We start from the raw sequence: 27,669 nt of genomic DNA, 5'->3' as shown, positions 1-27,669 counted from the left end.
ACACACACAGACACACACACACTGCAGTGCACCGAGGGTTCAAGAGCGCTGCTGTTTTAGCAGCATGTAAGGGGAGTGGACATCTTTGAGGGGAAGCGCTGACTTTATCATCCACTTCTCTTTTGGACGGAGCTCCGCACGTGTCTCACTGAGCCGCGTCTCCGCGCGTCGGGAAACTTTCTGACAGGGAGTGTGTTTGCTGTGAGAGCAGAGCAGGTAAGACGGAAACAAGGCGACTAATGGCAAAGTTAGTCACCTGCCACTTTATTCGGGCTTTAGGGATCAGCGTCGCTGCCGAGTCGCAATTCAAAGTCACTCAGCTGCTGCCGCTTTACTGTCTGATGCGTGACAGACGCGAGCAGGCACCGCCTGCCGCTGTTTGGATGTTACGGAGTCGGTAGAATTTACTTTATTTCTCTGTAGATATATACGCCAAATTTGCATACTTTCCCCCCTTTTTTTTTCGTTAATGGGTCTATTTATTTCAAGTTGTAATACTTTCCACGACTCCAACTTTTACTTCAGCTGAACCTCATATTTTGTTCTTTTTTTTTTTTCCTTTCTTTTTTTTTTAACCATGGTGCCAAAAACCTTTTCCAGATGGCCAAATGGCTTTAGAATAGACTTTTGATTTAATATGTAAGGCAGCTTTCTCAGTCTGTAAGGTGCATGCAACCATTTCCTCTCTACAATCACCATTCTTGGTCATAAATGCTTTTCACCACAGAGCGGTTTTGTGTTAACAGTGTAACTGTGTAGAAAAGTAGTTCAACAGAACAAAGGCTCACTAACATGACTCACTAATATGACTCACTAATTTGACTTGTATGTTGCTTTTTGATTCAGACTGATGGTTTTTTATGCCTGGAATGGAGGCATCATTCTTAGGTATGCTGAGGTACAGGTAAAAGTGTTGAGTCTGTTGAGTGACAGAAGCTCTGGCTGTTAATAGTTAAGTGTTTGAGGATGGTGAAAATAGAATAAGCAGAATATTCACACTGCAGATCTTTAGTAGATCAAACTTGTTACCTTACTTAGGAATCTCATTTAATGTGTGTAAAACTGTGTTTCTGTGGTTTACAGTGATGATTTCTGTAATTATTTATCTTCCTCCTGCCTGCATATCTTACAGTCTCATGGACTCGTTCTCCACTAACTGTGCTTGGAAAGGTTTATCTAACTCCCTATAAGGAGCTTTGGGTCGAGCTGGTTGTTGTGAGAGAAGAAACTAGGAGAAAGAGGAAGACTGTGTGAATCTTGATTTCTCTGGCAGGGTTTGGGCTTTTTCGATCAGCAGGACCAGGGCAAATAAGTGACACAGTGAGACAACTCAGAATGTCTTGTCTCAGTTTCAACTGTCCAGCTGTTATTTCAGAGATAGCAATATGCCACGACTACTAAAACGGACAGCTACAGGTTTACTCGACAGGGGATAGGACCAGCTCTGTCCTGCTGCTGAAATCACAGGCTGGAGACGTGAGCCTGTGAGATCTGAGAACTTTGAAAGGAATTTTACAAGATGAAATCACACCTACTGGCTGTAAAAGTATACAAATCTAATCGCTGTTAGAGCTTTTCTCTGGTCAGGAAAGTAGATTTGATGATAAATTATGATGTCAGAGTGGTTAAAGAGTTTTGGTTTTGTGCGCTACATCAATCAATTCAAGCCCATGCTGTGTTAACCCTCAGCCACCTGTGAGCACTAAACTCTCCTGGTCTGTGAAGTGTGCGCGGACTGCTCCATTATTAACCTAAAAATCACAGCATCAATATTCAGTTGTGTTTTCAATGGCCCACAGCACCATTCCTGCGCTCTGTGACAGCGTCATGCAGTTCGCGGCGAGGCTTTTTCCTGGATGGTGATGAGAACTAAAAGCTGAAAGGGTGCTTTCTCAAAACTCAACAGGTTTTAGGGTGGAAAGTGTTATTAAAACATACTTGAAGCCTCGCTGCACACCGGTCTATCCTTATATGGTCACGTTTCCAGAATTCTTCAGTGGAGACAGACAAAGCCGCTCGGGCACCTTCACTGCACGGGTGATGTTAGTGTGTTTAGAGAGTCTACAGCGACTAGGTGCCAATGACTTGCAGACAGACAGCCTGGCTGGGTTGGCCTGCCCTGCAGCTCTGTGTTTCCCCTTGTCTGTAGTGAATTGGACTGGAGCTAGTCTGGAGGAAACTGCAATAACAAAAGCCTTCACAGGATTGAAAGAGAACAGATTTATATCCCCACGTCTGTAAAGGACGGTGATGCTCTTGAGAAGAGTTACTGCATAGCATACCTGGGTGTACCCCCATATCCTCGGGCCATCAGGAGACAAGTGAGTGCACTTAGGACTGTCAGTCAGTGTTTTTATGCCCTATTGGTTCCATCTGCCTACTTCAGGATGGTATTATATTACTCATGCAGATTTGTCCATACATGCAGGCTCTCATGCACATTCAGAGGTGCATGCCTGGGTCATGACCTGCTTAGAATGTGTTGGGTTACTTGTTTTGGTGTCCCTTCTCAACAAGGTAATCATAATGTTTGTGGTGTTGTCTTGGTGACACCGAATGCTTGCTTTTGTTTTAACTCATCTTTTTCTGTTTCCATCTCTGCTACTCAGAACAGCTAAACCCCAGATCCAGTATCGCTTCCCACCCCAACCCTCTCCCCTTTCTATTCACCGGCGTTGTGACGGCAGACCTGAGCTGGCAGCTAGGCCGGAGAGCCGTGGGCTGTGTCTCCCATTCTATACACATTGAATTAAGAATCAAACCGCAACATTAAACATACGGTGTTGGCAACCAAAAGCAATTCTTTTGCTATGGTGTATTTGGTTACCCTACCAGCAGTTGGACAAAGTATTCTTTTACCATTGTCTTCAGAAACAACTTGGGGAGGGACAAATTGTGGACAGTCAGGACCTCAGGGTTGGAATTTTATCCATCTACTTTGGTTTTTCCCCACAGACATACTCTTCACTTCCAAGACAAGAGGAATTCCTCCGGAATGTCCTCCTATCTTGGCATTACCATTGGCTGATTTCATGCATAGGGGTGTTGTGAACATGTTTATATGATTCAAAACAAGGTCTGAATCATATGCTCTGAGAAATCCTCGCAGTAATTCTTTTGCCATGGTAGTGGAGTGAACTGTCAGGACTCCATGGAGCAAAAGGAACGTTTAAAAATCCAGCAGCTGGTGGATATCTGATTTATTGGATTTATTAGAAGGTAAATGACTGCAGGAAATATAGACTTTGCTAATGGCAAGGGATCAAATGATCCCTGCTCCAGCCCATGGAGGGGTATCGGATATCCTTACCTAACATGTGTTGTACCATTCATTCATTATTTAGGACAAATTTACTACAACAGCATTATTAACTTCAAAGCTCACTTCTGTCTTAATCATCACGTTGTGATGGTTGAATTTTGTGTGTAATGGGATATTTTCACAATATATTTTGCATCAACTTTTTTGGTGTGATATGTCATTTCCCAAGAGATGGGCATGGTGTGCTGATAGATATGGTTTTTCACTTAAACAAAAGGTGGCTATGCTTGTAAAACAAAAGAAATCTTCCTGCCTTGATATTTACTTTAAGACTTGAGTAAACAAATTATAGAAACTATTAGAAGTGGATGCCATAAAAGCTGCCAAAAATATTAAGTGTAGGTGGAGGGTTTTGGGCTCAGTTCAGAATAATTTTCCAATCCCAAAAGGATTCCTTTTCATCTTTACTTGTTCTATGGCAACCGTTCAGGCTAGGCAAACAGTAAAACAGTGAGATCAGCAACAAGTGTGTGAGCTAACATTGTTAAGGCAAAAGTAGTTTAGACAGATGTTAGAAGACCCATCAGATCAATATTGTTACTTTTTATCAGCAGCATCTGCACCTACAGCTGACAGTGCTATTTCACTTAAAACATTTAGCTTGCTACAGTAGTCGAAACAGCATATACTCCAAAAATATATGGCATATTACAGAGCCAAGACATAAAGATTGAGAGAGAGAGTGGTGCTTCTCTGTATTTGGACAGTTTTGTGTTTCCATTTTTATTGCCATCAAGGAGTGGAGTTATAGCTGAGAGAACATTTGTAAAATTTAATGCTCCTTGTCTTTGCTTTACAATTTGTGTGTAGTGAAAACACTAACAGTGTGGCCTGGTAGCAGTCCGGTATTTTTTCCGATGAGAAATGAATTCAGGCGGACTCATTGGGGAGTTGCATGCTTGCCTAAATACAATGAAAAAACAAAACAAAACAAAACAAAAACATGATTGACCATTGCCAAGGAAAACAACTAATATCTTGAGAGCCAGCAATAATTACCTGTGTTGTTATGCCACTTCTGTGCCTGTGGTCAGGGAATAAAGACAGAGGGCTGTGCTAATGCACTCTGTCCTGTGGAGATGGAGGGGTTTGATAATTGTGTACTCTAAAAAGCACCTGGGTGTTGCTAAATGGGTGGTCTCAGTGTGAGAGTAGCCCTGTCCAGACCACTTCTTTCCCATCTGCTCCTTCCTCTGGGAAAATTTTATCTAATTCGGCTACTTCATTTCTTATACGGCATCCAAATGTCTTGATTTTGGGCCGTTGTTGATTGATGGCTGCTATCTGGCCCTTGGAAGCCCACTACGTATTTGTTTGATGGTGGGGCAAGCCACTTCAGTCAGAAGTCAATTATGCTGAGGAGGTGACACTTGTAAAATGATGGCGCACCAGCAGCACATTACTGGCTGCAGTTTTAAATCTGTCACCATCGCCATCAGGGTTGTTTCCCATCACCCCCTGCACCGTGTGCCGGTCATGCTGCCAAAGACAACAGGGACTCTAACCACCAGGAAACACGAGTGTTAGCTTAACCCACATGGCACAAGCCGCGCGTTTCTCCTCCTCCTCTCTTGCTTTTTCTTTCCCCTTATCTCTCTTTTCATCTTCATTTTCTCTCACATTCTGAAGTCTTGGCTGACTGGTAGCTCCCTGCTATCCTTTTGTCAACAGATGGAGAAATGGAAATGCTAACAATTGAGGACTCTGCTTTGTTTGGGGGCCGTTCTTGCGGAGGGGTTCCACACGGCCCTGTGCGGCTGATAGATGTTGACACTCAAGCGGTGAAGAGAGATATATTACTTGAATGTTATTCACTTGGGTGAAGTCGTGCCACTGCTCCCCTGAAGATACCGTTCTGAGGCCAGGAAAGTGAAAACCTCTCGCTGTCTCCCTCTGTTTGACGATTGCCCATCCATCACACACAGCTCTGCATCTGCATTTCTAACCCTGAAGGTGTGAAGGTGTCTCAATTTGTCATCTTAAATCCACAACAGTCAGTTTATCAGGATTTAATCCTCTCCAGTTTAAAGCCTACGGGGGCCTCGATGGGTGCTGCTCTGCCCTGAATCTTCACAACCGCAGATGACAAAAGAGGAGAAGGAAAAATAAATTAAAAGAAAATGATATATGAAATTAATACTTGAATGGCATCTCCCTTTCCTTAGTGTTGCATTAACAATATTTTGCCCAAATGGTGATTGTGTGTTCGTTTGTCTGTGTTTACAAATTGTCTAGCTGGAAACATTGCACTTGGCTTCTATGACTATTAAAGATTTGTGAGTAACTTTGCTGGAACAGATTTATTAATTTAGACCGAAATTGTTTATGTTGTCACAAGACAAATTGACGCGTGTTATTTGAAATGGGGGTGGAAGGAAATTAATGAGGAAGATGTAGCAATAAGATCGGCGAAGGGAGGCATTCTTTTGATGGATTCATTCATTTTGTTGTCGATTGTCTGGTTAATTATTTACCTGATGGCTGGGGACAGGGCAGGAATCCAGGCGAAGTAGCAAATTGGCATGATGCACCACTTGAGGATATTCAAAAATGATCCAGAGTAATGTGGGAAGATTTCACTACAGATATGCTGCTATGTTTTCTAAATTATTCGATATAGCTTCTTTGCCATATTATCATGAATTTAATGATTTTCTGTGACTTTGAAAATATTTTCTATGATAAATGTTTCACAGACAATATATTAATATTAACACACTGTTAGTTTGAAGCGTGATACACGATATCGGTTTCATGCCTCACAGCACGCATTGTAAGTTATAGGGTATTGTAAATGAGCTTCACAGGAAAGGGGGACAACAGACACATGAACTCAGAACCACAACTATTCAATCCCAGTTGGACATTTATCAGGTGAAAATGACTTGGACTGATACATTGACAGTGTTTAAACTCTCCCTGTCCTTTGTCGAACATTACCCCCACCCCCGCAAAAAAAAAAAAAAAATCTGTAATGTTCCCGCTACGCTTCATGTTTAGTCACTGCACATCGCTCAAGTTCTTCTTGCTAATTAGCGACAGAAAGGCCAGTGAATGTTCCCATGACTGCTCGCTCATACAGCTCACGCTTTCACAGTCTGAACTGATGTCTGTACTGCAGGCCTCTTCAATGCACTGTGAAGTTCCTGATAGGACATGGCCCATTTTTTTACAGGACATAAAGGAGGATCTGACAGGGTCATTGGCCAATGCTCAAACCATTGGCAAGTATAATTTAGTTAAAGAATTAAATGGGTTATCCATGTGAAAGGAAGATGGAGGGCAGGGGGAAACTGAAAGATAGCAGAATGTGACTGTTTTGTTTGCCTGACCTTTGTTTTGAGCAAACAGATTTAAAAGGGCGACACAAAAGGAACGGCAGCGACAGGCAACAGCTGATGTAGGACGGGTAAAGAAAGGGGACATGTCTGTAGGGTTCCATGGTGAAACAGCTGAATGGTCACAACACAAATGTGTGTACATATCCTGCGTGAAGTTAGATGAGACGACACACACACAGTCACATATACACACACACACACACACTTATGATTGCTCCTCCCTAGCTTGACTCTCCATACTGGTCTTCTTTCCAGGGCTGCAGAAAAGGGCAGAGGGAGCACAGCACGAGCCCACTCCACACCGCAAAGAAAGAGGGCTCAGACAATCAGAATATGAATGAAGTCGGGGCTCTGTTCTGCAGGTCTGGCAGTAATCATGGAAGGAAAGGGAAGAGGATTAAAGTACTATCCTGTCCTGGGCTCCAATTAGTGGGACTGATGTTTTTGGCCAGCCTACCGTTTGGAGCGAGCATCAAACAAAGTGTTCCAAGGGTCAAACTCAGCCACAGAGGTAAGAGATGACATACTCTTGATTTGTCTTTTAGTGTTATTTATTAAATGTACAGTATTACACACATTTCCATTTTCTGTAATAGTTGGATAGTTCTTGACTTTTTTTTCTTTTTCTCCTTACCATTTTAAGAGCAAAATAATGTTTGGGTGATTTGAGGTCATTTCAGATGTTTTATCACATGCACACAATTGTTCAACCTTGCACTAATCAGTGCACAAGCACCTTGCTGGAGTTAAAGAATTAGAGGAAAATGACTGCTGACTCACAGCGTTGGTTCCCTTGTGTCTTTGTCTATTTTGTTATTACTTTTTTTTTTTTTTTTTTTTGTTCTTGTTTGCTGCCAGGAAAAGAAGTGGAAACATATATTAGCAGTCATAGTTGCGCTATTAAAGCAGAATTAGGGATTTAGGGATCAGCCATTTTATAATTCTGTCTTTGTCACTTTTCATGAGCATTTATGAGATGTTTTCTGTCCACGCTTTGTTAAAGCACATAAAACACAATCCCTTGATTCTGTCCTCTACGTGAATCCTTATTTCATTAACCTCAAGTATATATTTTCAAAATGTAAGATGGCAATGCCAAAAGGATAGATGTCTGTTATTGATGAAATACGCTACGTTTGAGGCACATGCAGAACATTTCATGTTGCTCTTTCTCCATTAATCAGTCTGGCAATGTGTGCTGTGTCCATATGTTTAGATTTGCGTGAACAGAGTCTGTTTGCTTTGTGCCACCAAGGGAAAGTTAAATTATTGCTCCGCTTTAAAACCATTCTAAACTCTTTTGCAAACTTTACTTCAAAGTCTCCCTCCCTCATGCTATGTATCAGCTGCGCTCAACCACACAAATGAACCTCAGTCTTGCTCCATAAAATTGAATCCCCACTGTGACTTAAAAGTAAACTCACTCCGACTTCAACGTTCAAAATCGCCCTTTTGGTCAAAGGCTTCCAAAACCAGTATGGCTGGAAATAGACACACATGCATGGCCTTAGTGTCCAACATAAATATATGTAAGTATCTGCAGGAATAATGATTACTATGGATGGTGTTTACTCAGCAGTTAGAGTAGTACTTAGCGACACAGTTTATTTTATTTTATATTTGTTCCAAAGCAACCAAATATAAAGTATTGATAGAATGGAACAGTTAATTATTTATGGATTTAATTGCATTTTATTGTGTCTAGAATTTTAGATGACTATTTTTTATTTTATTTTTTTTTTTTTTTGATTCTTGTACAATATGTACCTTGGCTTTGCTCCACTGCTTTGAAGGTGAAGGAGACTGACTAATATAGTCATTCAAGAGAAAGACTTCTTGACTTCAGTATGCAGTAGTTTCCTCTGGACCTCAGAGTATCCATAGTAAAATAATGTCCATGTTTGGCTCTTTCGGTCCAAAAGCTTGAGAAAAGAAGAATCCCTCAAAAGCAAAATCCCCACCAACCCAGTGCACACATCATTCACACAAGTTGTCATCGTCTCATCTGTGCACACCGCTCAAGACCAACATCAGCTCGGAGTAATCCCTCTTGAATTAGCGTATCACCCTCCTGTGAGAGCACAGCTTCAGAGGGAGAAAGTGGAAATGATGAAAGTGAAATTAACCCCGAGTGGATGAACACCTCCAAACAACCGCCTTCTACCCTAAACCTGTGAACCCCACTCTGACACCATCCCCAGGCATAAGCTTAAGTTTCACCTAAAGTCATAACATAGACAACATGGAATTCTGCCAAATGAAAACATGAAATCATCGAGCCACGAGCTACATATCTTTAATGCCACACCTTAAGATTGAGGCTTTTGTTCCTAATGTTGGGACAAAGGGATGAAGTTGCACTACTCTGCCATAGTTCGTTTGTCAGTTTCAATACAGTTGAACAGCATATGAACAATGTTCATATTGTTGTTCCCCAACATTTGATAAAGGCTGTGACATTACTCAGTTTACTCTGAGACGACGGACAGAACAGCCTACACTGAATATTAATGGTAGTCTGCGGCTGTAACCATACAGGATGAAAACAGCAGCCTAAATTCAGCATGCTTTGATGCAGCTGCAATAATCAGCTGGTTACTTCTAATGATTATTTTGCTAAAATGATGGGGCTCTTTTTCCAGCACATATGGCTGAGCTCCCAGTTTGTGCTCCCATTTCAGCTTGCCAGACGAAAGGCAATGAACTTGATAATGCAACACCTCACCTCCACTGAATGAATCTGTATTGTCTTCACATGTACAATATCAGGCGTTATAATATTATGGGGCTTAAAAGCCTATCTTATCAGAAGAGCTTAAACCTGTTGGCAGAAAGCCAGTTTGGTGATGTCTTACTTAAGCCTCAATGGAGGAGCTGACCTCGAACTACTGAGGTCCCTCTTCTTTGGGGAGAGTTGTGGAGTACCACACTAAGCAGCAACAGCTAAGCACCCTGTTTCAATGGGCTCATAGTGCTGTGTGTTTACAGAACAGATTAACATTAGCCAAGGGGCTAGCAGGCCTAATCTGTGTGAGGTTTAGTCTGCTGCTGTGGCCCCGATGTATGTGTAGGGCTGAAAGATATGAGCATGTGGGGGACGCTCTGTGTGTATGAGCTTGTGTATAGGAGGAGGTAGTGTGGTGTGGAGGGGTCTTAAAAGTTCAAATATTGGAGGTTGGCAACCTCTTCGGTCCTTTGCATCAAGAGGGTAATCACAATGTCAATCTTTTCAGAGTGACTCCCACGGGACCCCCCTGTGCTGAGACAGTATTTATTCAAGGCATGTTGCTATACTGGTGCAGTGAAAAGAGGCTGCTGAGAGAAGAGATTTCCTCAGATCAAGGAGATCAAGGACTCAATACTGCACTGAGAATGTGTTCAGTTTTCAGCGAAGGCACAACCTGCATAAAGTTTATCAAAAGTATCACCATATGATAACCAATATAGAGGTCTGCAGCAAACGAAACCTTCTTCTAATATGTGAAGAGCAGGTATTATACCTGCTCCCATCATCTTATAACACCCATATCAGGCTTATGCCACAGGGCACATTTATGAATATATTCAATCATCTGCAAATTAAGTCCAGTCAGGGAAGAATGCGTAGAAAAAGAAAAGAAAAAAACAAACAAACCCCGAACTCTCATTCCCTTGTCACCAGCTGGTTTTAAACTGAGACCTTTTTTCATGATTAATAGGGGTTCTAGAAAAATACCCTGATGCAAATAACTAGAAGTAACACATATCTTAAGTCACATGCTGTTTAAGTCCTTGCCACTGTTTCTCCTCTCTGTCAGCATGTGCATCCGCTGAGGATTAAACAGCCAAATTTCAAGCAAAGACATGTTCTCTAACACAGAGGATGAAACCCAGCGCATATCTCTGAGGCTCTGCTGTCGAGAATAAATCTAGATTGACAAAATAATCCTGTTGAAATTGTTTTTTTTCCCCAGTTCAATGTAATTCAATATTAGATGGTGTATTTTTAAACGGTATTGTAAGGATTTATTCATCTCCTCGTCTCCCTGTGTATCTGTCTCTCTCTGTCTGGCACAGAACTGCTACAAGCCAGCAGCGTCTCTCTGTTTTTGGGCCCTTCTGATGGACTCCACTCCCACTCGCTGCTGTTGGATGAAGAGAGAGGGCGTCTGCTGTTGGGTGCCAGGGACCACATTTACCTGCTTGACCCTGACAATCTGGCCAGAGCACCCAGAAAGGTACATGATACTGGCAAAAGTGCAGAAGAGGAAACAAAACCCGATATGTGTGGGAGGACACAAAAATTATTCAAAATTAGTGTAACAAATAAACAGCGGCTTTTGGCTTTGTAGCTTTTTTGGCCATTTTCCACATTTGAGAGGAGTTTGAATTGTTTTCAGCAGCCACACCCTCAGACAGAGGGGTTGCACTGGAAGGAATTCCACTCTGAAGAGGAGATGAAGTATCTCTTCCACACAAAGTAACTCCAGACATGCAAAATCGCACTTGCAGGCATTTAAGACACAACTTCTCTCAGCTTGTTATCAATGTAGAGACAGTCGTTTTTTGTAAATGATGTAAAGTATTATTTTTCCATTAACGTTTTGCTGAGCTGGAATGCTCTGAGTCACATATTGTTTAAGAGAAGAGCTCACCTTTCAGTCAACAGCAGGCTGAAACTGTCTCTTTAGGTCAGGGTCACGATGTCAGAGGACACACACACAGTATATACAAATTTACGGACATTCAAGTTTGTACTCACACTTAAACATTAGCACAAACACACAAATACATTTGGATGGATGCCATATGCTCCAGGTTGTGGATCTAAGTGTATGTTTATGCAGCTGAGGTTGATGACAAGGGGGACGACAGTGTGTTTATTTGATCCTTATCAAGTTGTTTTAACTCTCAGTTGTGCTCTCAGAGTGTTGCCTTTTTGTTGCCTCTCTGGTCATTGATACTGATGGGAGATAGCATCAAGTATCTCAGCCTTTTGGGACCAGCCCTCGTTGGTGAATATGATCTAAAGATACAAACTTTACCGTTTTCAGTGGATTAAGTGGAATACCTGGAAAAGGACACTTGGGTGCTAAAACGTTGCAAAAATATTTTCTTTGCAAGAAGAAGCTCGAGTTGCTTCTACCTCGATTTTTAAGCAATAATGGCTATGCTGTAAACTATATTCTGTAAATAAACTGGGCCATTGTCACTGATCCTTTCATTTGAAATGTTTCAAATCCAGAGTCAGCCTTTACATTGTCCACAGCGTGTCCTCAGTCAGAACAACTCATTTTCACACTGGTTTTCTGTTCGAATTCATCAGGGGCTTGCGATGATTTGGAATCATGAGGCGTTTTAACATTTGCACTGGTGCGTTTGCATGCGTATCAAGGCTCTGTGGGACCACGAGGAAGTTTGGTGATAGCTCTCCTTGGTGGGGTTTAGACGAGGTAACATGTTAAGCACATAAGCCTGTTATAACCCATGTGTGAACATGGTGGGGCAAATTGAAAGGACTTAGATGTAAGTTCGTCTACCAGCAACTGGTGTTAATGATTAAATAACCAAGATATGTTTTTATTGGCTCCTGATGGATTGATTACTCATAACTATGTCTTTAAGTGATTCACAGTATCTTTTTCTTTACTGCAAAGTATACTGTCCCTTTTATCAGCTTAAACTGTTGCAGAGCACTGTCAGTCTGGTGTGTGTGTGTGTGTGTGTGTATATGTGTGTATATATATATATATATATATATATATATATATATATATATATATACACTGAAAGCGCCAACAATATTTTACAGGGAGTCCCTGTAGATTTTAAAGCATTAAACATTAAAATCTTGAAGTATAGCGGCACCTATTTGAAACATAAATATCCATGGTTCACAGTGAGTTATGATGAGATATTAAATATTTTTCTCTTTGTAACTGTGGTTAGATTTATTGGCCTGCTTCCCGGGACAGAGTTGAAATGTGCAAACTGGCTGGCAAAAATGTAAATGTAAGTATGCAAAAAAAAATTGTGTTATGTAATTTACAGCAGATCTATTGAATAAGGTGTTATAGGCCATCCCCGCTCTTCTTCTGTCCCTGCTCATCGCAGTTGGAGTGTGCTAACTTTGTCAGAGCGCTCCACAACTTCAACCGAACACATGTCTACGCCTGCGGGACAGGAGCTTTCCACCCCAACTGCGCTTTCATTGAAGTCACCGGCAACAGAGTGGTAAAGAAAATATACGTGTGTTAATCTCAGCAAAGTTAATTTGGGGAGTTCAGGATTCTGATTCAAAATGTTTGAAGATGTAATGCTGTCTTCTTCTGGTCAGGACGGTGTGTTCCAACTTCTGTCTGGTACAGTGGAGTCGGGCAGGTTGAAATGTCCTTTTGATCCATTGCAGCCATTCACCTCAGTCCTTGCAGGTAAGATAAAAAATCCCACGATACTTTGGCAGTCGTCTGCCTGCTTTATCTGTCATGAACCAGAATTTCACTGCTGCACACCATAAAGGAGTTCATTTTGTTTCTGTTTGTGTCTCCTCTCGGTTGTTTGAGCAAATTTGCATTATGGTATCTGCTTTTCCAGCATTTTTCCCCAAATAAATTTGCTCAAGCATTTCTCAGTCATCAAAAAAGTGGCACAGAGTTGCAAACAAAATGTGTTTCTTGAGTCGTGTCTCTTTTTCGAAAAATTTCTTTCTTTAAATAATTTTTTTTTGTTTTTTTTATGGGCTCACTCAGGCTAACACCATGACAGGACAGAAACTAAATAATAATGTCGCTGTTTCGATTAGCCTTTTTATGGTGCACATATGGCAAAGAACTGTTGAAAATATCAACCTAAGATGTGAGCGTAACTTGATTTTATTTATTTATTTATTTATTTTCCCCATGAGTATTGACGTACTAAACATGTCCTAATTGATTGACCTGTCTCTGCAATTGGTCAGACCAGTATCTGTATGCGGGCACATCTTCAGACTTCTTGGGCAAAGACACAACATTCACACGCTCCCTTGGGCCTCCACCTGACCAGCACTACATCCGCACAGACATCTCTGAGGACTACTGGATCAATGGTACACACATGCTTGCGCATATCCACATTAACAGGCTGATTGCACTTGAAACTTGTTATTGCTTTTTCTCAAAACCTCCAGCTTCTCCACTGATACAAAGAGCCTCTCTGTGTCCTCCGGCTGGTTATTGGCATTCCAGAGAAGAAGAAACAGCACACTTATTCATTTTGCTGGAACTTTTATATGACCACACCTACGAGGGAATTTACAGTGTGCCACAAAGTTCACGTTCTTACTCACACTAGTACACACACACAGACACACACAGGCATGCACAATCATCACTGAAGAGGGAGCCCTCTCAGTCAGTCTGGAGTGCTTCAGAGCAACTGATGGGCTGTCGTGTATCCACAGTTGTCACAGGGATCTAAATCCTTACACATAGTCTCCACATTTCACAACCACAGTCAGATGTTTAGAGTAATTATGTCTCTCTCTCTGTTTGTGCGTGTGCTCTATGTTGGCGCCGTGCATGCAGAGAAAAAGAGAGAGCAAGCACATAATTTCTTGCAGTGTTTCTGTTCGTGTGAGCCTGCAGAACATCTTTTCACTGCCGCAGGACCAACAATGACCTTCTGTCGAGTGTGTTAGTACATTAAGCTGTTCCAGTCGGGGGAATCACCCTGTGGTGCTTGGCTTGGTTTCTAGGGATTGAGCTAATTGTTGATGTAATGTCACTGCAACACTTATGCCTTTGGACCAATTGCCCAGAGTCAAGGCACTAATTCCTACAGCATGTATAGTTTTTTTTTTTTTTATGTATGGTACAAAAGTACCTTTGTTTTTATTTTTTTTGTTTTGCTGAATTGCATACAATCAGTCCAGAAAATGTTTATGATGAATATAAAACTTATATTTGTGAGACTCACACAATTTTGTGAGCCTGTTACACAGTACAGTTTGGCATCTACACATACCAATCATTTATTTCTTCATTTATATTTGAATACAAATATATGTCCATCTTATAAAATATGTTACTGTTTGCACAAAACATAAGTGTGTGAGAAAAACCTGTCTCCCACCGTGACATGCAGGTAATGATCAACTTTGCAACCTGCAATGGAGAATACTGAAAATCTGCCTCGCATTTATTGGGTTTCTCGTTGCTCTTTGTCTGCACTATGTGTAAATGGGAAACGGTTAACTTATTCAGGTTATAATATTTCAGTGTTATGTTCACAGCTCACTCAGCTTCAGCTCAGTGAATTAAACAGTTTTGAATACAGGACTTTTACTTGTACATTGTTGTGCTACTAATGAAAGAATCTGGATATGCTATAAACACTGAAGACATATAATGTGGGTAGAGTTGATGCCACTCACTGCAGGAAATCATTTAAAAGTTTTGTTTTAAAAGTAACCTAAATATTCTGGATATCACTTCATTATTCCATGTAGCGAACTGTAAAACAAAGTGAAGATTTATGTGCACCCCAAGCTTTAGCTTTCTAAGTGTAAATGGTAACAAATCAGATGTCGCTGTAGAAACAGAGCAAGATTGTAAGTAAACAAATTCCAGTTTAAATACCTTTTAGAAGCTGCAGAGCATGGCAAAGCCATTACTTGACACATTTGACACTTAACCCCTCTTTCTCTCCTTTTTCTTTCTTTCTTTCTTTATTTATTTATTTTTTTGGTCTGTTTCAACAGAGGCCAGGTTTATATCTGCTCATCCTATCGCAGACACATACAACCCAGATGATGACAAGATCTACTTTTTCTTCCGGGAGGTATCGTGGGAAGGCAATGACAAGAGCATCCTATCCCGAGTGGCTCGTGTGTGCAAGGTGAGATACTACACTGCGGAGGTGAGGAAAGAGGGAGGTATTCGGGGGCCAATGAGGGAAGGTGAGAATGTGACCGGTGGGTCCAAAGGTTGGAGAGAATGAACAGGCATGTTCAAACTCAGTTGGTAATGAGAGAAGCAGCGCTTAAAACAAGGAATGGGGGAGTCATAAAATTGACAGTTATCTAATTGGATAAGGATCTGTGTCTTTGTGCCCCCCAGAAGGCCGGTCTTTTGTAGTCATCAGCTGCTGTCAGGGGCAGTCAATCATGTTTTAACCCTTTCTGCCCTGCTGCCCTAAATGTCCCCAAATTGATTTTGTTTAAAGAGCTTTCCATCATACAAATGCCATAATTTTCTAAGATAAAAAAATAAAAAATAAAAAATCCACATTTATTTTTATGAAAATAATGACAGTTTTAATTTACATGGCAATGTTTGCACATGTAATACTGTTTCCTCACTCCCATTTCATTACACGTTGTTTTTCCATCCTGCTCAAAACTGCAAAGGATCCTCTTGGTCTCAAGCTGTAGCTTGTTCAGAAAACAAGAGCTAGAAGTCCATTGCTAGAAGCAAAAAGCCAAACTACTACTTTTCTTCTACTCAACAGGTTAAGTAGAAGAAACTGACCCTAACGCTCATCCACAGTGAATACTTTTGACAATACAAACTTCTGCTGTGTTCAGCTCTTGGATGATGCCATACATTTGAGAAGGATATCATGTTTCACTCCCATTACAGTCTATTTACAGCATGTCCAAACAACTGTGATGAGCACTGCTAAGCTGATTGAGGACAGGATGGATTCATGATTGGGATCCTTTTGTGTACTACAGAGTGCACCATTAGTCATTACAAATGGGACTAGTCCACACAGCAGTTTGTTGTTTGTATTCGGAGGTCTGTTGCTACATTCTAAGAGAAAAGCTTTTAAACGTGTTTATGACTTGAAAGTAAGCTGTAAGGCAGACTGGAAGGAGATTCCTGGATTTGAGCCCTCTCTTTTTCCTTCTTTCTTGGGTATTCCGCTCTCTTGGTCTTTGTATGTGTTCTTTTCTTTATCATCTGCGCCCCCCCCCCCCCCCCGTATGTAAATCCAAAGAGGGCACTTCACTTTAGCCCTCTTTGAGGATTATCACCATTGTGAAACATCCTCATTAAGTGCTTACATTTTTTCTGGTCTCCTAAAAACAAGTGCGTTTTTTTGTGCTGAACCATAACAGTCGTTTCTATACTTCTTGGTTAGAGCGTCGGACAGGTTTAATGGGGAGGTTCTCTGATGTTTTCCGTGAATTTCAAAGAGGTGCACTTCAGAACTCTTATCATAGCTCAATCAGAGGTAGCTACTAGGAAAATAATAATTATTAATCAGAAGCCTCACTTCTCTTCCAACATGCTGTACTTTCATTTGTTTCTATTCTCCTTTTATGTTTTTCTCTTTCTTTTCAATTACTCCAGACTGTGATTATACTAACAAGAAGGTCTCCTTTGTGCTTATAAAATAAGCAGGTCCATGCAGGCAGCATGTGGCTCACCTGTTTATTTTCCTAATTAGAGCAGGAAATCGGAGTCAGGCTGCGATGCAGTATGTTGTCTCTGTGTGCGAGTCTGTTAGATAGATTACAGTAAAGATTGTGTTTAAGTGGAAAGTGTATATTTTTAATTGTGGTTGTCTATTGGCCATGTTAGACAGCTGCAAAATGCAGACAGGTTTTTTTTTTTTTTTTTTTTGAGACTGTGTATTTGATTGTGTTTCAGAATGATGTGGGTGGGCTGAGGAGTTTGACTAATAAGTGGACCACCTTCCTCAAAGCCAGGCTTGTGTGCTCTATCCCTGGACCGGACGGAGTGGACACACACTTTGATGAGCTCCGTAAGTGACAGATGGATTAAAAAATAGAACTACCGGCCAACAAAGTGGGCTTCATCCTGCAGAGAGAGTGCTGACGTTGAAATAGGGAATGAATTTCCAAATGTACCGGCAGTGGAGATTTTCAGTGGCCACGCTAACACGAGTAACAGGGAACATAGATGGAGATGCAATAAAATAATATTTGTGTTCAAAGAGGCCACAAAAACAACTTTTTTTTTTGTTTTTGTTTTTTTTGTTCTTTTCTGCCTTCTAGAGGACATTTTTCTTCTTCCTACCAGAGATGATAAAAACCCTGTAGTATATGCAGTCTTCACCACCTCCAGGTAAATTCAGTGCTCATCACATTATCATCAACACTATCGTCAGTCTCGCCTCCTTTATGTCGTTAAGTAAGGTCTCTTGTCTCAACTTTATCCTCAGCTCCATTTTCCGTGGCTCAGCAGTGTGTGTGTACAGCATGGCGGACATAAGGGCCGCATTTAACGGACCTTATGCTCACAAGGAGGGGCCTGATCACCGATGGGTAGAATATGAAGGGAGGATACCATATCCACGTCCTGGAACGGTATGCTGCCTACCGAGGTGCTCAAAGACAAATCTTACACTTGATTGCGCCTAACTATAGATTTAGTTGAGCTAAATTTCCTAAACTTTCTTGCTAATTGCAAAATAATAAACAGTTTAATTAGATTCAAGAGGTGAAATGTTCAATATGCTCAAGGGTATGCATGCTCACATCTGCACTTGAGAAGTTAATAGAGGGGTTGTGTGGAGGAAAACAGAAGGAGTGTCGCAGATGTTCCAGATGTGTTCTACCACTTCAGTTTTTATATCACCCACCAGAGGGAGACACATACCTGTGAATTGGTGAAGGGGCCAGTCAGCCTTTATTGTGAGTGGACATAAGAAAATGTGAAAATTTGGGATCGGATTAACAAAATATTTTCTTTCCTTCAGTGCCCAAGCAAGACATATGATCCAAAGATCAAGACCACCAAAGACTTCCCAGATGAGGTTGTCAGTTTCATTCGATTCCACCCTCTGATGTATCGCTCTGTCTATCCTTTGACTGGCCGGCCTGTGTTCACACGAGTACGCGTGGACTACGTCTTGACTCAAATTGTGGTGGACAGGGTTTTGGCAGAGGATGGACAGTATGAGGTCATGTTCCTGGGAACGGGTGAGACACACACACACACACACACACACACACACACACACACACACACACACACACACACACACACACACACACACACATGCTCCTTTTCTTTGCAAGTCAATGGCTGACCAGCAGAGGACACTAGATCCCTATGAGCTGTCCTCAGCTCTAAAATTATCATCCTGAAGGTATCATGGTTTTGATTTTGGACAAATTGATAAATGTAAATTCACTCCGGAGCCAATAAGTTCTTGTCTCAGCACTGACTCACCTGCTTGTTTCTTACAACAAACTCAAGTCTAAACTGGTTCAGTATTAACTTTTGTTAGTGCGTCAGACGGAGGGTGCAGACTAGCTGTACATCTTCAGTGAGTATGAAAACAGTACTCGCTGACATGTTCACATTATTCATCCTCCTGTCCATCTGCCTGTCACAGATGCTGGCTCAGTTTTGAAAGTGGTGAGCATCACTCAAGAAAACTGGTCAACAGAGGAAGTGGTGCTTGAAGAACTTCAAATTTTCCAGGTTTTGTGAAAAACACAGCAACGCACACATATATACACAACAGCAGACACAGACACACGCAGAGTGTTGCTTTTTGATACACAGTGTCAGCTGCACTTCACTTTTCCACAGCAGGACAGTTCACTCATCAAACAGTGAAATATTCATCCTGGCTTTCATATACAAACTGTGTAACACTGGATATTTCTGAGCTACTGATCAACAAATTCAGCTGTTGTTTTTCTGCACAGTATGTTTACTGACGCGTTAAAGCTGATGAACTTTGTTACACTTTTTGCAGGTTCCCACCACCATCCTCAGTATGGAAATGTCTTCTAAACAGGTTCGGCCTCATCCTCCTCCAATTTCGTTCAGTTTTGCTTTTCTGTTCCTGCTGAATTCCTCTATTCCCTCCCTTTATTTGTGTCACGTGAATTCATTGTGTGTTCATGCCTAATACAAGACATACTGTTTTTATTTCCAAATCATTCATGTGTCCCATTTTCCCTCTCTCTCCTCAACCCTTTCTACATATTTCTAGCTCGCGCTCCCCTTTCTGCTTCATTATCTGAGGGTCAGGGGTGTCAGTACACACTTCAACCCCAATCACAGCTTCCATTAATCTCCAGCTGTTTGAGATGTGTGTGTGGTTGTGTCTGTATGTGCATGCTCTCTGGTGTTTCAGTGGGGGTGTGCAAACTCTGCTTAACTTCGGACAAGTCAGAGCAGATTTTTTATTTATTTATTTTTTTTGGTAAAAATTTGTTGCATACTGTTCTGAGCTTTACTATTGTAACTATTTTGCCGCAGTTTATCTTGAGCTTAATTTCGAAGACTAAAGTTTTTATTACTGAAGAATGTACAAATGAGGAGAAGAAATATTATTCATCTTCCAAGTGGGGGGGGGGGGACTGTCGTCACATGCTTACGTAGTTTTATCTCTTTGCTGGAGTTATACTTGTATAGTATCTCAGCTTAAGAAGACTTTGGTGTGTTTCTCACTACAGCAACAGCTCTATGTGGGTTCAGGCCAGGGGCTGGCACAGGTTTCACTCAGTAGATGTAACCTGTATGGCCAAGCATGTGCTGAATGCTGCCTCGCACGAGACCCCTACTGTGCCTGGGATGGACACACATGCTCTCGATACGTCCCTGCATCAAAGAGGTACCGTGTCTGTGTCCATAATAATTGTACTTGTATGGTCTCCGGCAGCAGTTCTATCTCAGTAGCCATGCTAACCTCTTAATGATGGCCCAGAAAACCTCAACGCGAATGAATTATTTCATGGAAAGATTACCTTTTCCTTTGTAAAATGTACATTGCTGAGGCTGTTTTTATCCACCGCACAGTTATTTTGTTGTACACTGTTTCTCATTACCCCACTGCATCACCTCTTAAAAAAATCTGACTATAAGCACTAACTTAAAAAATTTAATTATTAGATATCTGGGGGACCAATGACAATATAAAATAAATGATTTGATGTGGGCAAAGACTTGCCCACACTTGCACTTGTGAGCACTAAAACATTTAATGTACAAATTTACTCATGCTCAGTTACACAAAGCTGGCTCACATTAAAGTATGATTATCTGAATGATCTTAACATTTTTAATATATTTAATATATTTTAATATATTTATCACAACAAAGCTGAAATTATGTGTGATCCAATCAGAGAAAAGACAGAAGGGCATCCATAAACTGCTTTCAGCTGACCCACTGTTGTTCTACTTCTCTGGTGTGTGTGTGTGTGTGTGTGTGTGTGTGTGTGTGTGTGTGCGCGTCTTTGTGTATTCCTGAGGCAGATTTCTTTCTTCTGGGCCTTTGAGAAGGAAGGAGTCCATAGTTTTTGCTAAATATGATTTCTATTTCTGTTCTCCTGACCTCCTCAGCACAGCACTTTTTCCATGCCAGATGGTATTATTCCGTTTGAGTTATTGATTAGAGATGTTGTTCCTCAGCTGATTAATGTTACTGTCATTCCACACCTCTAGAGTCAAGTCCTTGAGGTGTAAAAATATGTGTGGCTCTGTGTGTTTGCAAGAATGTCAGTTCTATAGAATCTATACCCTGCAGTTAGAAATCACACTGCTATATTACTGGCCAATGGGGATGCTGTTATGGTTTCTGGGATAGTGGAGGCCCTGTGTTTGGTCCCCAGGGCTCTTTGAAAGCTGATCTTCACAGTGCATGAATGTAAGCTACAGATGTGCCATCACACAGGACTGACAGGAGGTGGAAGAGGTGAAATCAATACAAAATGAAGGAGCTCAGCATCAGGCCAGAGGCCTTTTTTAAAAAACCATTTGTACTGTAACATTTACCCAGGAAAACACATACCCATCTGCCCCTGAGGTAACTGCAGTTTGATGAAAGATTCCAAGTCTCGATAACAGACTTGAGAAGTTTTGTTGTGCATGGAGGTTTACACGTGACAACCACAAGGGTCATCAGCAATAAGAGGTCACCTTAAATTACACTTTGAGTGGTTTTGAAGAATTGTTGCTGGAGGTAATTGTCAGCCAACTTCTCCACGCTCACTGTAGCATACCTATGTTTCCTACGCATGCAAATTATACACTGGAAAAATGTACATTTATGTGTGTGTTTTCCAGGCGAGCCAGAAGACAAGACATCAAGCACGGAGATCCTGCCAGTCAATGCTGGGACACAGAAGACAGTATGTAGACATTTTTTTGTGGGGGGTCTTTTTTTTTTTTCTTTCCCAACTGCAAAACTTATATTAAAAGTCATATCTTCTTCATAGGTGTTCATGGGAGACGGGTTGAAGAGAGAGTGCTCTTTGCAGTGCAGAACAACTCCACCTTCCTGGAGTGCATTGCTAAATCTCAGCAGGCCCAAATAACATGGTTCATACAAAGACCTGGATCTGAACTCAAGGAAGAGGTTAGAAAGTGCATTCTTGTACATACACATACACACCAACCTATCACTGGGGCGCAAATCATTTTTAAATCCCTGCCTTGTCTTTTACCCCATAGTCTCTCTGTCTGCATCTGAGGGTGGGCTTATGTTTTTCTTTCCTTGAGTTTACCATACCTGAGTGGTTACACTTGTTAGGTCAAGAAACTTGGATGTTTCTTACATAAGCACGTCAAGGAATCCAAAAACACCACATATGACTCCTGTGTCATTAGTTATGAGGTCTGACTCTTGAACCTATTAACCATTGTGATGCCAGAAATCATATCACTGCAGATCCTGCTTGTCTTGAGGAAGATTAACAACACAAAAAAATTTGTTAGGATCACAAGTTATGTAGGCTTGAACACCCAAAAGCCACGTAAGTTGTGAAATTATAGCTGATAAGGGAGCAATAGATGGTCTCACTGGTTTCTTGAATAAGGTTATAATTGATGTTTATGAGTGTCCAGGGCTTTCTTGAACATTTCTGCAGCTCCTTTGTTTTTCAGAAAGGCAAGGAGTGACTTAAATGAGAGCCAGCCTCCACAGTGGAGGTGGTGCATCATCTCTCAAATGAAAAATGAATACAAAAAGGGGGGAAATAATGATTTTAAGTTATTCTGCTTTTTAAGCTTTAATTTCTCTATTTTTTTCATTGATGCAGCCACTGATTCATGCTGGAATGTAACTGCTGTTTCCAGAAAACCTTTTATAGGGGAGACAACAGATTCTTTCTGTTATTACTTCTATATTGGACAAAACCAAATTTAATGCTACATTAGGAAAGAAGTCTGTACACACATGGAAATTGTAGGATACAATATGACGATTTCTTCATGAAATCTTAACCTGCAAGCAGTTAAAGACTCAAGTGACATGATGGTGACAGAAACCATAAAATGGCTGTTTTGAGCTGATGCGAAATTGTTTCAGATAAAAGAAAAATTTGTGGCCTGGAAAAAATACATTTGCATTGTTTGGTTGTCCACAAATTATCATTTCAAACAGTCAAAATAAGTTGATGAGATGGTGAGCAGAGAAAGATGTGCAAGTTCAGGAGTTTTGGACTTAAGGTGTGGAGAGGAGCTCTTTGATGATGACAGCCATCTCCTGAACAAACCAACAAAGGGCTGCTTACTCAGCACCTCGGTGATGTTCCCGCCTCTATCCAAGAATACAAAACTTCCTCAACCTGTGAGGAAGAGGCCTGCTCGACACTCAGACACTCACTGCTCATCTCTCTCTGCTTGTTGCTACACTTATTTTGCCGCCCCCCCGGCTCTCAGAGGTGAATGTAAACACAATGACAGGTGCAGAGGCTACTAAAGACCCATGTGTTCCTTTATGGGCCTGCACAGCAGAAAGACCGCAGTTTTTCTCTGTGTGCACGGATACGTGTGTGTCCGTGTCTCGTTGCGATCCCTAGAGCGGAAATCATAACATAGCACTCCCTAGGGACAACCATGTGTTTTAGGGTAATGAACACAATGGGGTGTTTTCTGTGTTTGTGTGTTTAGACATGCAATGATATGTGACCTATTGTACTCTAGACAAAGTGATGAAGGAGTGAATGCGGGAGTTCTTCCTCTCTCAGGATAGTCAAGTGATAGACACAGAAGCTAAACAAACAGAACAGGATGCGCAGGAGGAAAAAGCATAAAAATACATTTAGTTGATGTTTGAATAATAATTCAGACTAATGTGATGCTTTACATTAAAAAAATATCTTTGTCAAACTTTGTCAAACTAACCAATGTTGAGATTTATGAAGAAGTCGCTAACTCAAAAAAGCTTGTTCAGGTTTTTGAAGAGTTTCCTGACAATAACTGGGGCCTAAAATGAAGCAGATGGTTCATTATGATTCAAGGGGAAAAACATTTACAGGGCCAAGCACAGCTTTACGCTACAGCAGGCTTTGCATGAATGGATGACTGAATGATTAAATAACTGAATAAATAAATACAATTCTCTGGCCAAGCAGCCAGTGACAATCTTAATTGTCTGTAGATGTGAAATACCCGAGACAAAGGGAAACACCAACATAAAAGCTTGAACATTTTAAGTAATTATACATGGATGAGAAATCAATTATTTCTCGTATCATGTTGGCATTATATTAATTTGCGAAGATACAATTATGACTTTCAAATTCATAGGCAACATGTTTTGATAAAATTTGTAATTTTTTTTACATTTTAATATCTATTGTATTGTATTAATATATACAATATACAACATTGCTGTCTTGGCAGAGTCTCAGTGTTACTACTGGCAAATTTAAATGAGAAACATGAACACGTTGGTTACGCTGATAAAATTCCAAATAGCTGCCTCACAGTTGATGTTTTTGAGCTCTTTGGCTGATAGCTTCCTCTCTTCTGAGGCCCAAGCATGACTTCTGTAACTGTAAATTCTCCTTTTACTTACATTTTTTCTTGCTTTTTACCAACCACTGCTAATGCTGTGTTTACTGGCAGCAGTGTCGAGTATAAAAACCTCAGCCTTACTGGCTTTGTTGTACTAAATGAGTTCATCAGGCAAGCAAATTTCCCCTTAGTGGCCCTGACAGTGCAGACGTACGTTTTTCTTTAGGATATCTTCTGTTCCTTTGGAGATGGGTTTGAGGATGTAAGAAGTCTTTCCTGTGATAAAAGGTCGCTAACCTGCTCTCAGCGATGTTTGAACTGTGTGGCTCATTTCAGCTTCTCAGTCGCACACCGTTTCCCCCTATCTGTCATCCCTTCTCCTCTGCTGCCCCTCAGCCTCTCTCATCAGCCCCACCTTCACCTTTCCTCACTTCCTGCCTTCACGCTCCGAGCTGAGTCTCCTTCACTTCCTCCTACTTATTGTGTCAGCTCTGTGATTTCCCACAGTCTCTTCATTTCTGTGTTCTCTCCACACTCGCTGCCTCCTGATGGGTTTTGAAGGGGGGAAAAAAAAGCCAGCTGCTCATAGCACCTGCAGCAAACTTAAATACGTATTTGCTCATTCACACGCTCCCATTCCTCGTCCCCCCGTAAAAATCAGCTGTTAAAGATTTATTTCTACTTCTCACAATGCTTATGTGTATAAACATATATCTAGACACGTGTATTTGTTTGTGTGTGTATGTGTGTGTGTGAATTTGCCTTCTGGAGCCTGGAATGCTAGCCCATTAGAAAATTAGTAATAAGAAAAACATGGACGCTGAATTTCACTCACGATGTTCATTAGAACAGAGCACAGCACACACAGTGTAACCACATTACTATTCTTTGCTGTATTTTGTTGGCTTAATAAGACGGCCAAATACACAGACACACAAATAAAGACATACCATCTGGGTGAGTTTAAATGTCTGGCTCTATTTAGTCACAGATGCCTCGATTTTGAAGGCAGAGGGAAGGCAGCTTCGCAGGCAACGGAAATAAACCCATCAAGCACACATCTCCAAAGACAGCTCGCCCAGAAAAAGACGTCAAATTTTCAACATTTATCCCGTGTGTTTTGCCAATTCAGTAAGGCGTGTCAGCAAACAAGAATCTGATAGGAGATGAGCTAGTAAGTGTAATGTGGCTAAGGGCCAAATCGGAAGACTGACGCCTGTGATTCTGTTTCTTCCTGGACAACAAATCACCTAGAAACCAATACAACTATAAGAACATGAGAAAATATAGAGTTAATTTACAAGTTAACTAGGTTGTTAAGTGGGGTTTATCCCTTCGGCTCCTTGTGCTGCTGTCAGTGGGGGGTCGGAGCAGTGTTGTTGGAGGTGTGCTGTTGAAACGTACACAGAACAGAAGAGGTTTCTGAACACAGCTGTGTTGTTTAAGGACCTGACAGCAGCCGTGCCACCTGATGAATCGCAGTGGATGGTAAAAGAAAAAGTTGGGGCGTAACTCACCATTACACCTGAACAAAAATCTTATGCACTTCACCACATGCGCACACACCTTTTTTTTTTTCCTTTTTTACTGCGTGCAGTCATTGTGCATCTAACAATCTCTCCACACCACATAACGACCTCTGACCTCCAGAGCAGCAAGTGGCACTGCCAAAACCCTATTCAATATACTTCCTGTTTCAGGGGTCATTACCATGTTAAACTCACCTTGGATACAAGTCAGGCATGGAAATAATGTGTGTAAGCCAGGTGGAAGGTATCAAGTGAATGTGCATCCTGACTGATTCATTGATTCAAAGCAAAGAGACACAAACTATAATTTTATTTAGCTTCATGATTAAATCTTGTAAAGCTTTGAAATTCAATTGTAATTCAAGGAGTCAGGAATAGTTTTTGATACTTTTTGTTGTAGAAGTTGGCCAGCCTAACCTTGTTTTTGACCTATGGTCACATGCTGCAGCTATAATGTGCTTTCTTTGGAATTATTTTTTTTCTAGGTCAGGTTGGATGATCGAGTTGTTCACACAAATAGAGGTCTTCTGATTCGCTCCCTCCATGACTCTGATGCTGGGGTATATATCTGCGTAGCTCAAGAGCACACACACTTCACCCACACTCTCCTCCGTCTCACACTACAACTTGTTACACATGGCCAACTGGAAGGGAAGCCCAAGGCCAGTGAAGACCCCATGGTGGAGCTTCAACACGGTGTAGAGTCTCGTCAGCGATATAAAGACTACCTGAGAGTGATGAGCTCTCCTTTTGGCTCTCTGGAAGAGTACTGCGATTCACTTTGGTTGGAGAAGAGGCCATCGAGGGCACGGGGCCGAGGCTTAGGAGCCGGCAAATGGAAACACATCCAGGAAATGAAGAAAAGCAGGAACAGGAGACACCACAAAGAAAGGGAGAAAGCGAGAGGAGGAGGGAGGGTGGTCAGAACAGTGCAACCATGAGGGCTGAAGTAAAATAACATTCAGGATTAGCTAAGTATACTCACTTATTGGGTGATGAAGCAGACAGGACATACAGCTGTAAAATTGCAAGAACTGATCAGTCCATAAGCAAGTGAAATATAATGCTGAGTTTATAATGAATACGTTTGTTCTAAAAAAAAAATACATCAAATGTGTTGGTTACAACTAAAATGATTACTTTGGATTCTTTGTAGATAACTTTTTAAAATATCAGAGACTACATAACTGATGTCGATGGCACAAGCAGGTTACAACTTGACCTTTTTTAAATACCCAGCTAAAAGAATGAGTGAGAGTAAAAGCCCAAAAACAAATAGAAAAAGAAAGTTTTCTTCAGGCAATGACAATGCATTCATGTTGAATGACTGTAAATATTTGTGTAACATGTACAGGAGATACAGCATGCTAAATTTAGTCTAATTCCTGATCTTTTGCTACTCATCTTTTATGTTACTGAAAAAAACATATTTTTGTATAAACATTTAATGTAGATTCAATAGATGTTTTCATTATTGTTGTATTTTTGAATAATTTAAATAAAGGTGTCTCTGAATCTCTTCTCTGAATTCTTGCCAACTTTCTGTGAAGAGATCAAATCAGTGCACATTCGATCAAAAGGTGCAGGTAAAAACATTTTCAAGCACACAGCAGCAGGTTGAGAAGCGAAGAGGGTTAGCTACGCTGCAGCGTCTCCTAATATAGCAACACACGTCCCTGTATGATGTATGCAGATGTCAGAATGATTCAGGACCAGCTGGTCTCTTGTTTAATGTTAGTCTGTGGGTGAAAGAGCAGAGAGAGAAAGAGAGAGAGAGAGAGAGG

General features: G+C 41.1%; 1 protein-coding gene across 1 annotated transcript; it reads left to right on the top strand.

Annotated features, from left to right (window-relative positions):
• Positions 1-11: 11 nt before the first annotated feature.
• Positions 12-27,669, top strand: sema3d (sema domain, immunoglobulin domain (Ig), short basic domain, secreted, (semaphorin) 3D). Its single transcript, XM_029522501.1, has 18 exons — positions 12-216; positions 6,919-7,174; positions 10,720-10,880; positions 12,592-12,654; positions 12,757-12,876; positions 12,980-13,073; positions 13,601-13,729; positions 15,383-15,519; positions 17,280-17,394; positions 17,648-17,717; positions 17,815-17,959; positions 18,352-18,574; positions 18,994-19,082; positions 19,363-19,404; positions 20,069-20,226; positions 21,681-21,745; positions 21,833-21,972; positions 26,371-27,669. The coding sequence occupies exons 2-18, from the start codon at positions 6,997-6,999 to the stop codon at positions 26,824-26,826; spliced, it is 2,385 nt and encodes a 794-aa protein (XP_029378361.1). The 5' UTR covers positions 12-216; positions 6,919-6,996; the 3' UTR covers positions 26,827-27,669.

The sequence above is a fragment of the Echeneis naucrates genome, chromosome 16, assembly GCF_900963305.1.
Source record: "Echeneis naucrates chromosome 16, fEcheNa1.1, whole genome shotgun sequence".
Lineage (NCBI taxonomy): Eukaryota > Metazoa > Chordata > Actinopteri > Carangiformes > Echeneidae > Echeneis > Echeneis naucrates.
This window is presented reverse-complemented; position numbering and strand designations above follow the sequence as displayed.

Excerpts from the sequence above, each read along its gene's own strand:
- sema3d (XM_029522501.1), top strand. The coding sequence starts at position 6,997 with ATGAATGAAGTCGGGGCTCTGTTCTGCAGGTCTGGCAGTAATCATGGA. Across the intron at positions 17,960-18,351 it reads CATATCCACGTCCTGGAACG|TGCCCAAGCAAGACATATGA; the intron begins GTATGCTGCCTA and ends TCTTTCCTTCAG. Across the intron at positions 20,227-21,680 it reads TACGTCCCTGCATCAAAGAG|GCGAGCCAGAAGACAAGACA; the intron begins GTACCGTGTCTG and ends TGTGTTTTCCAG.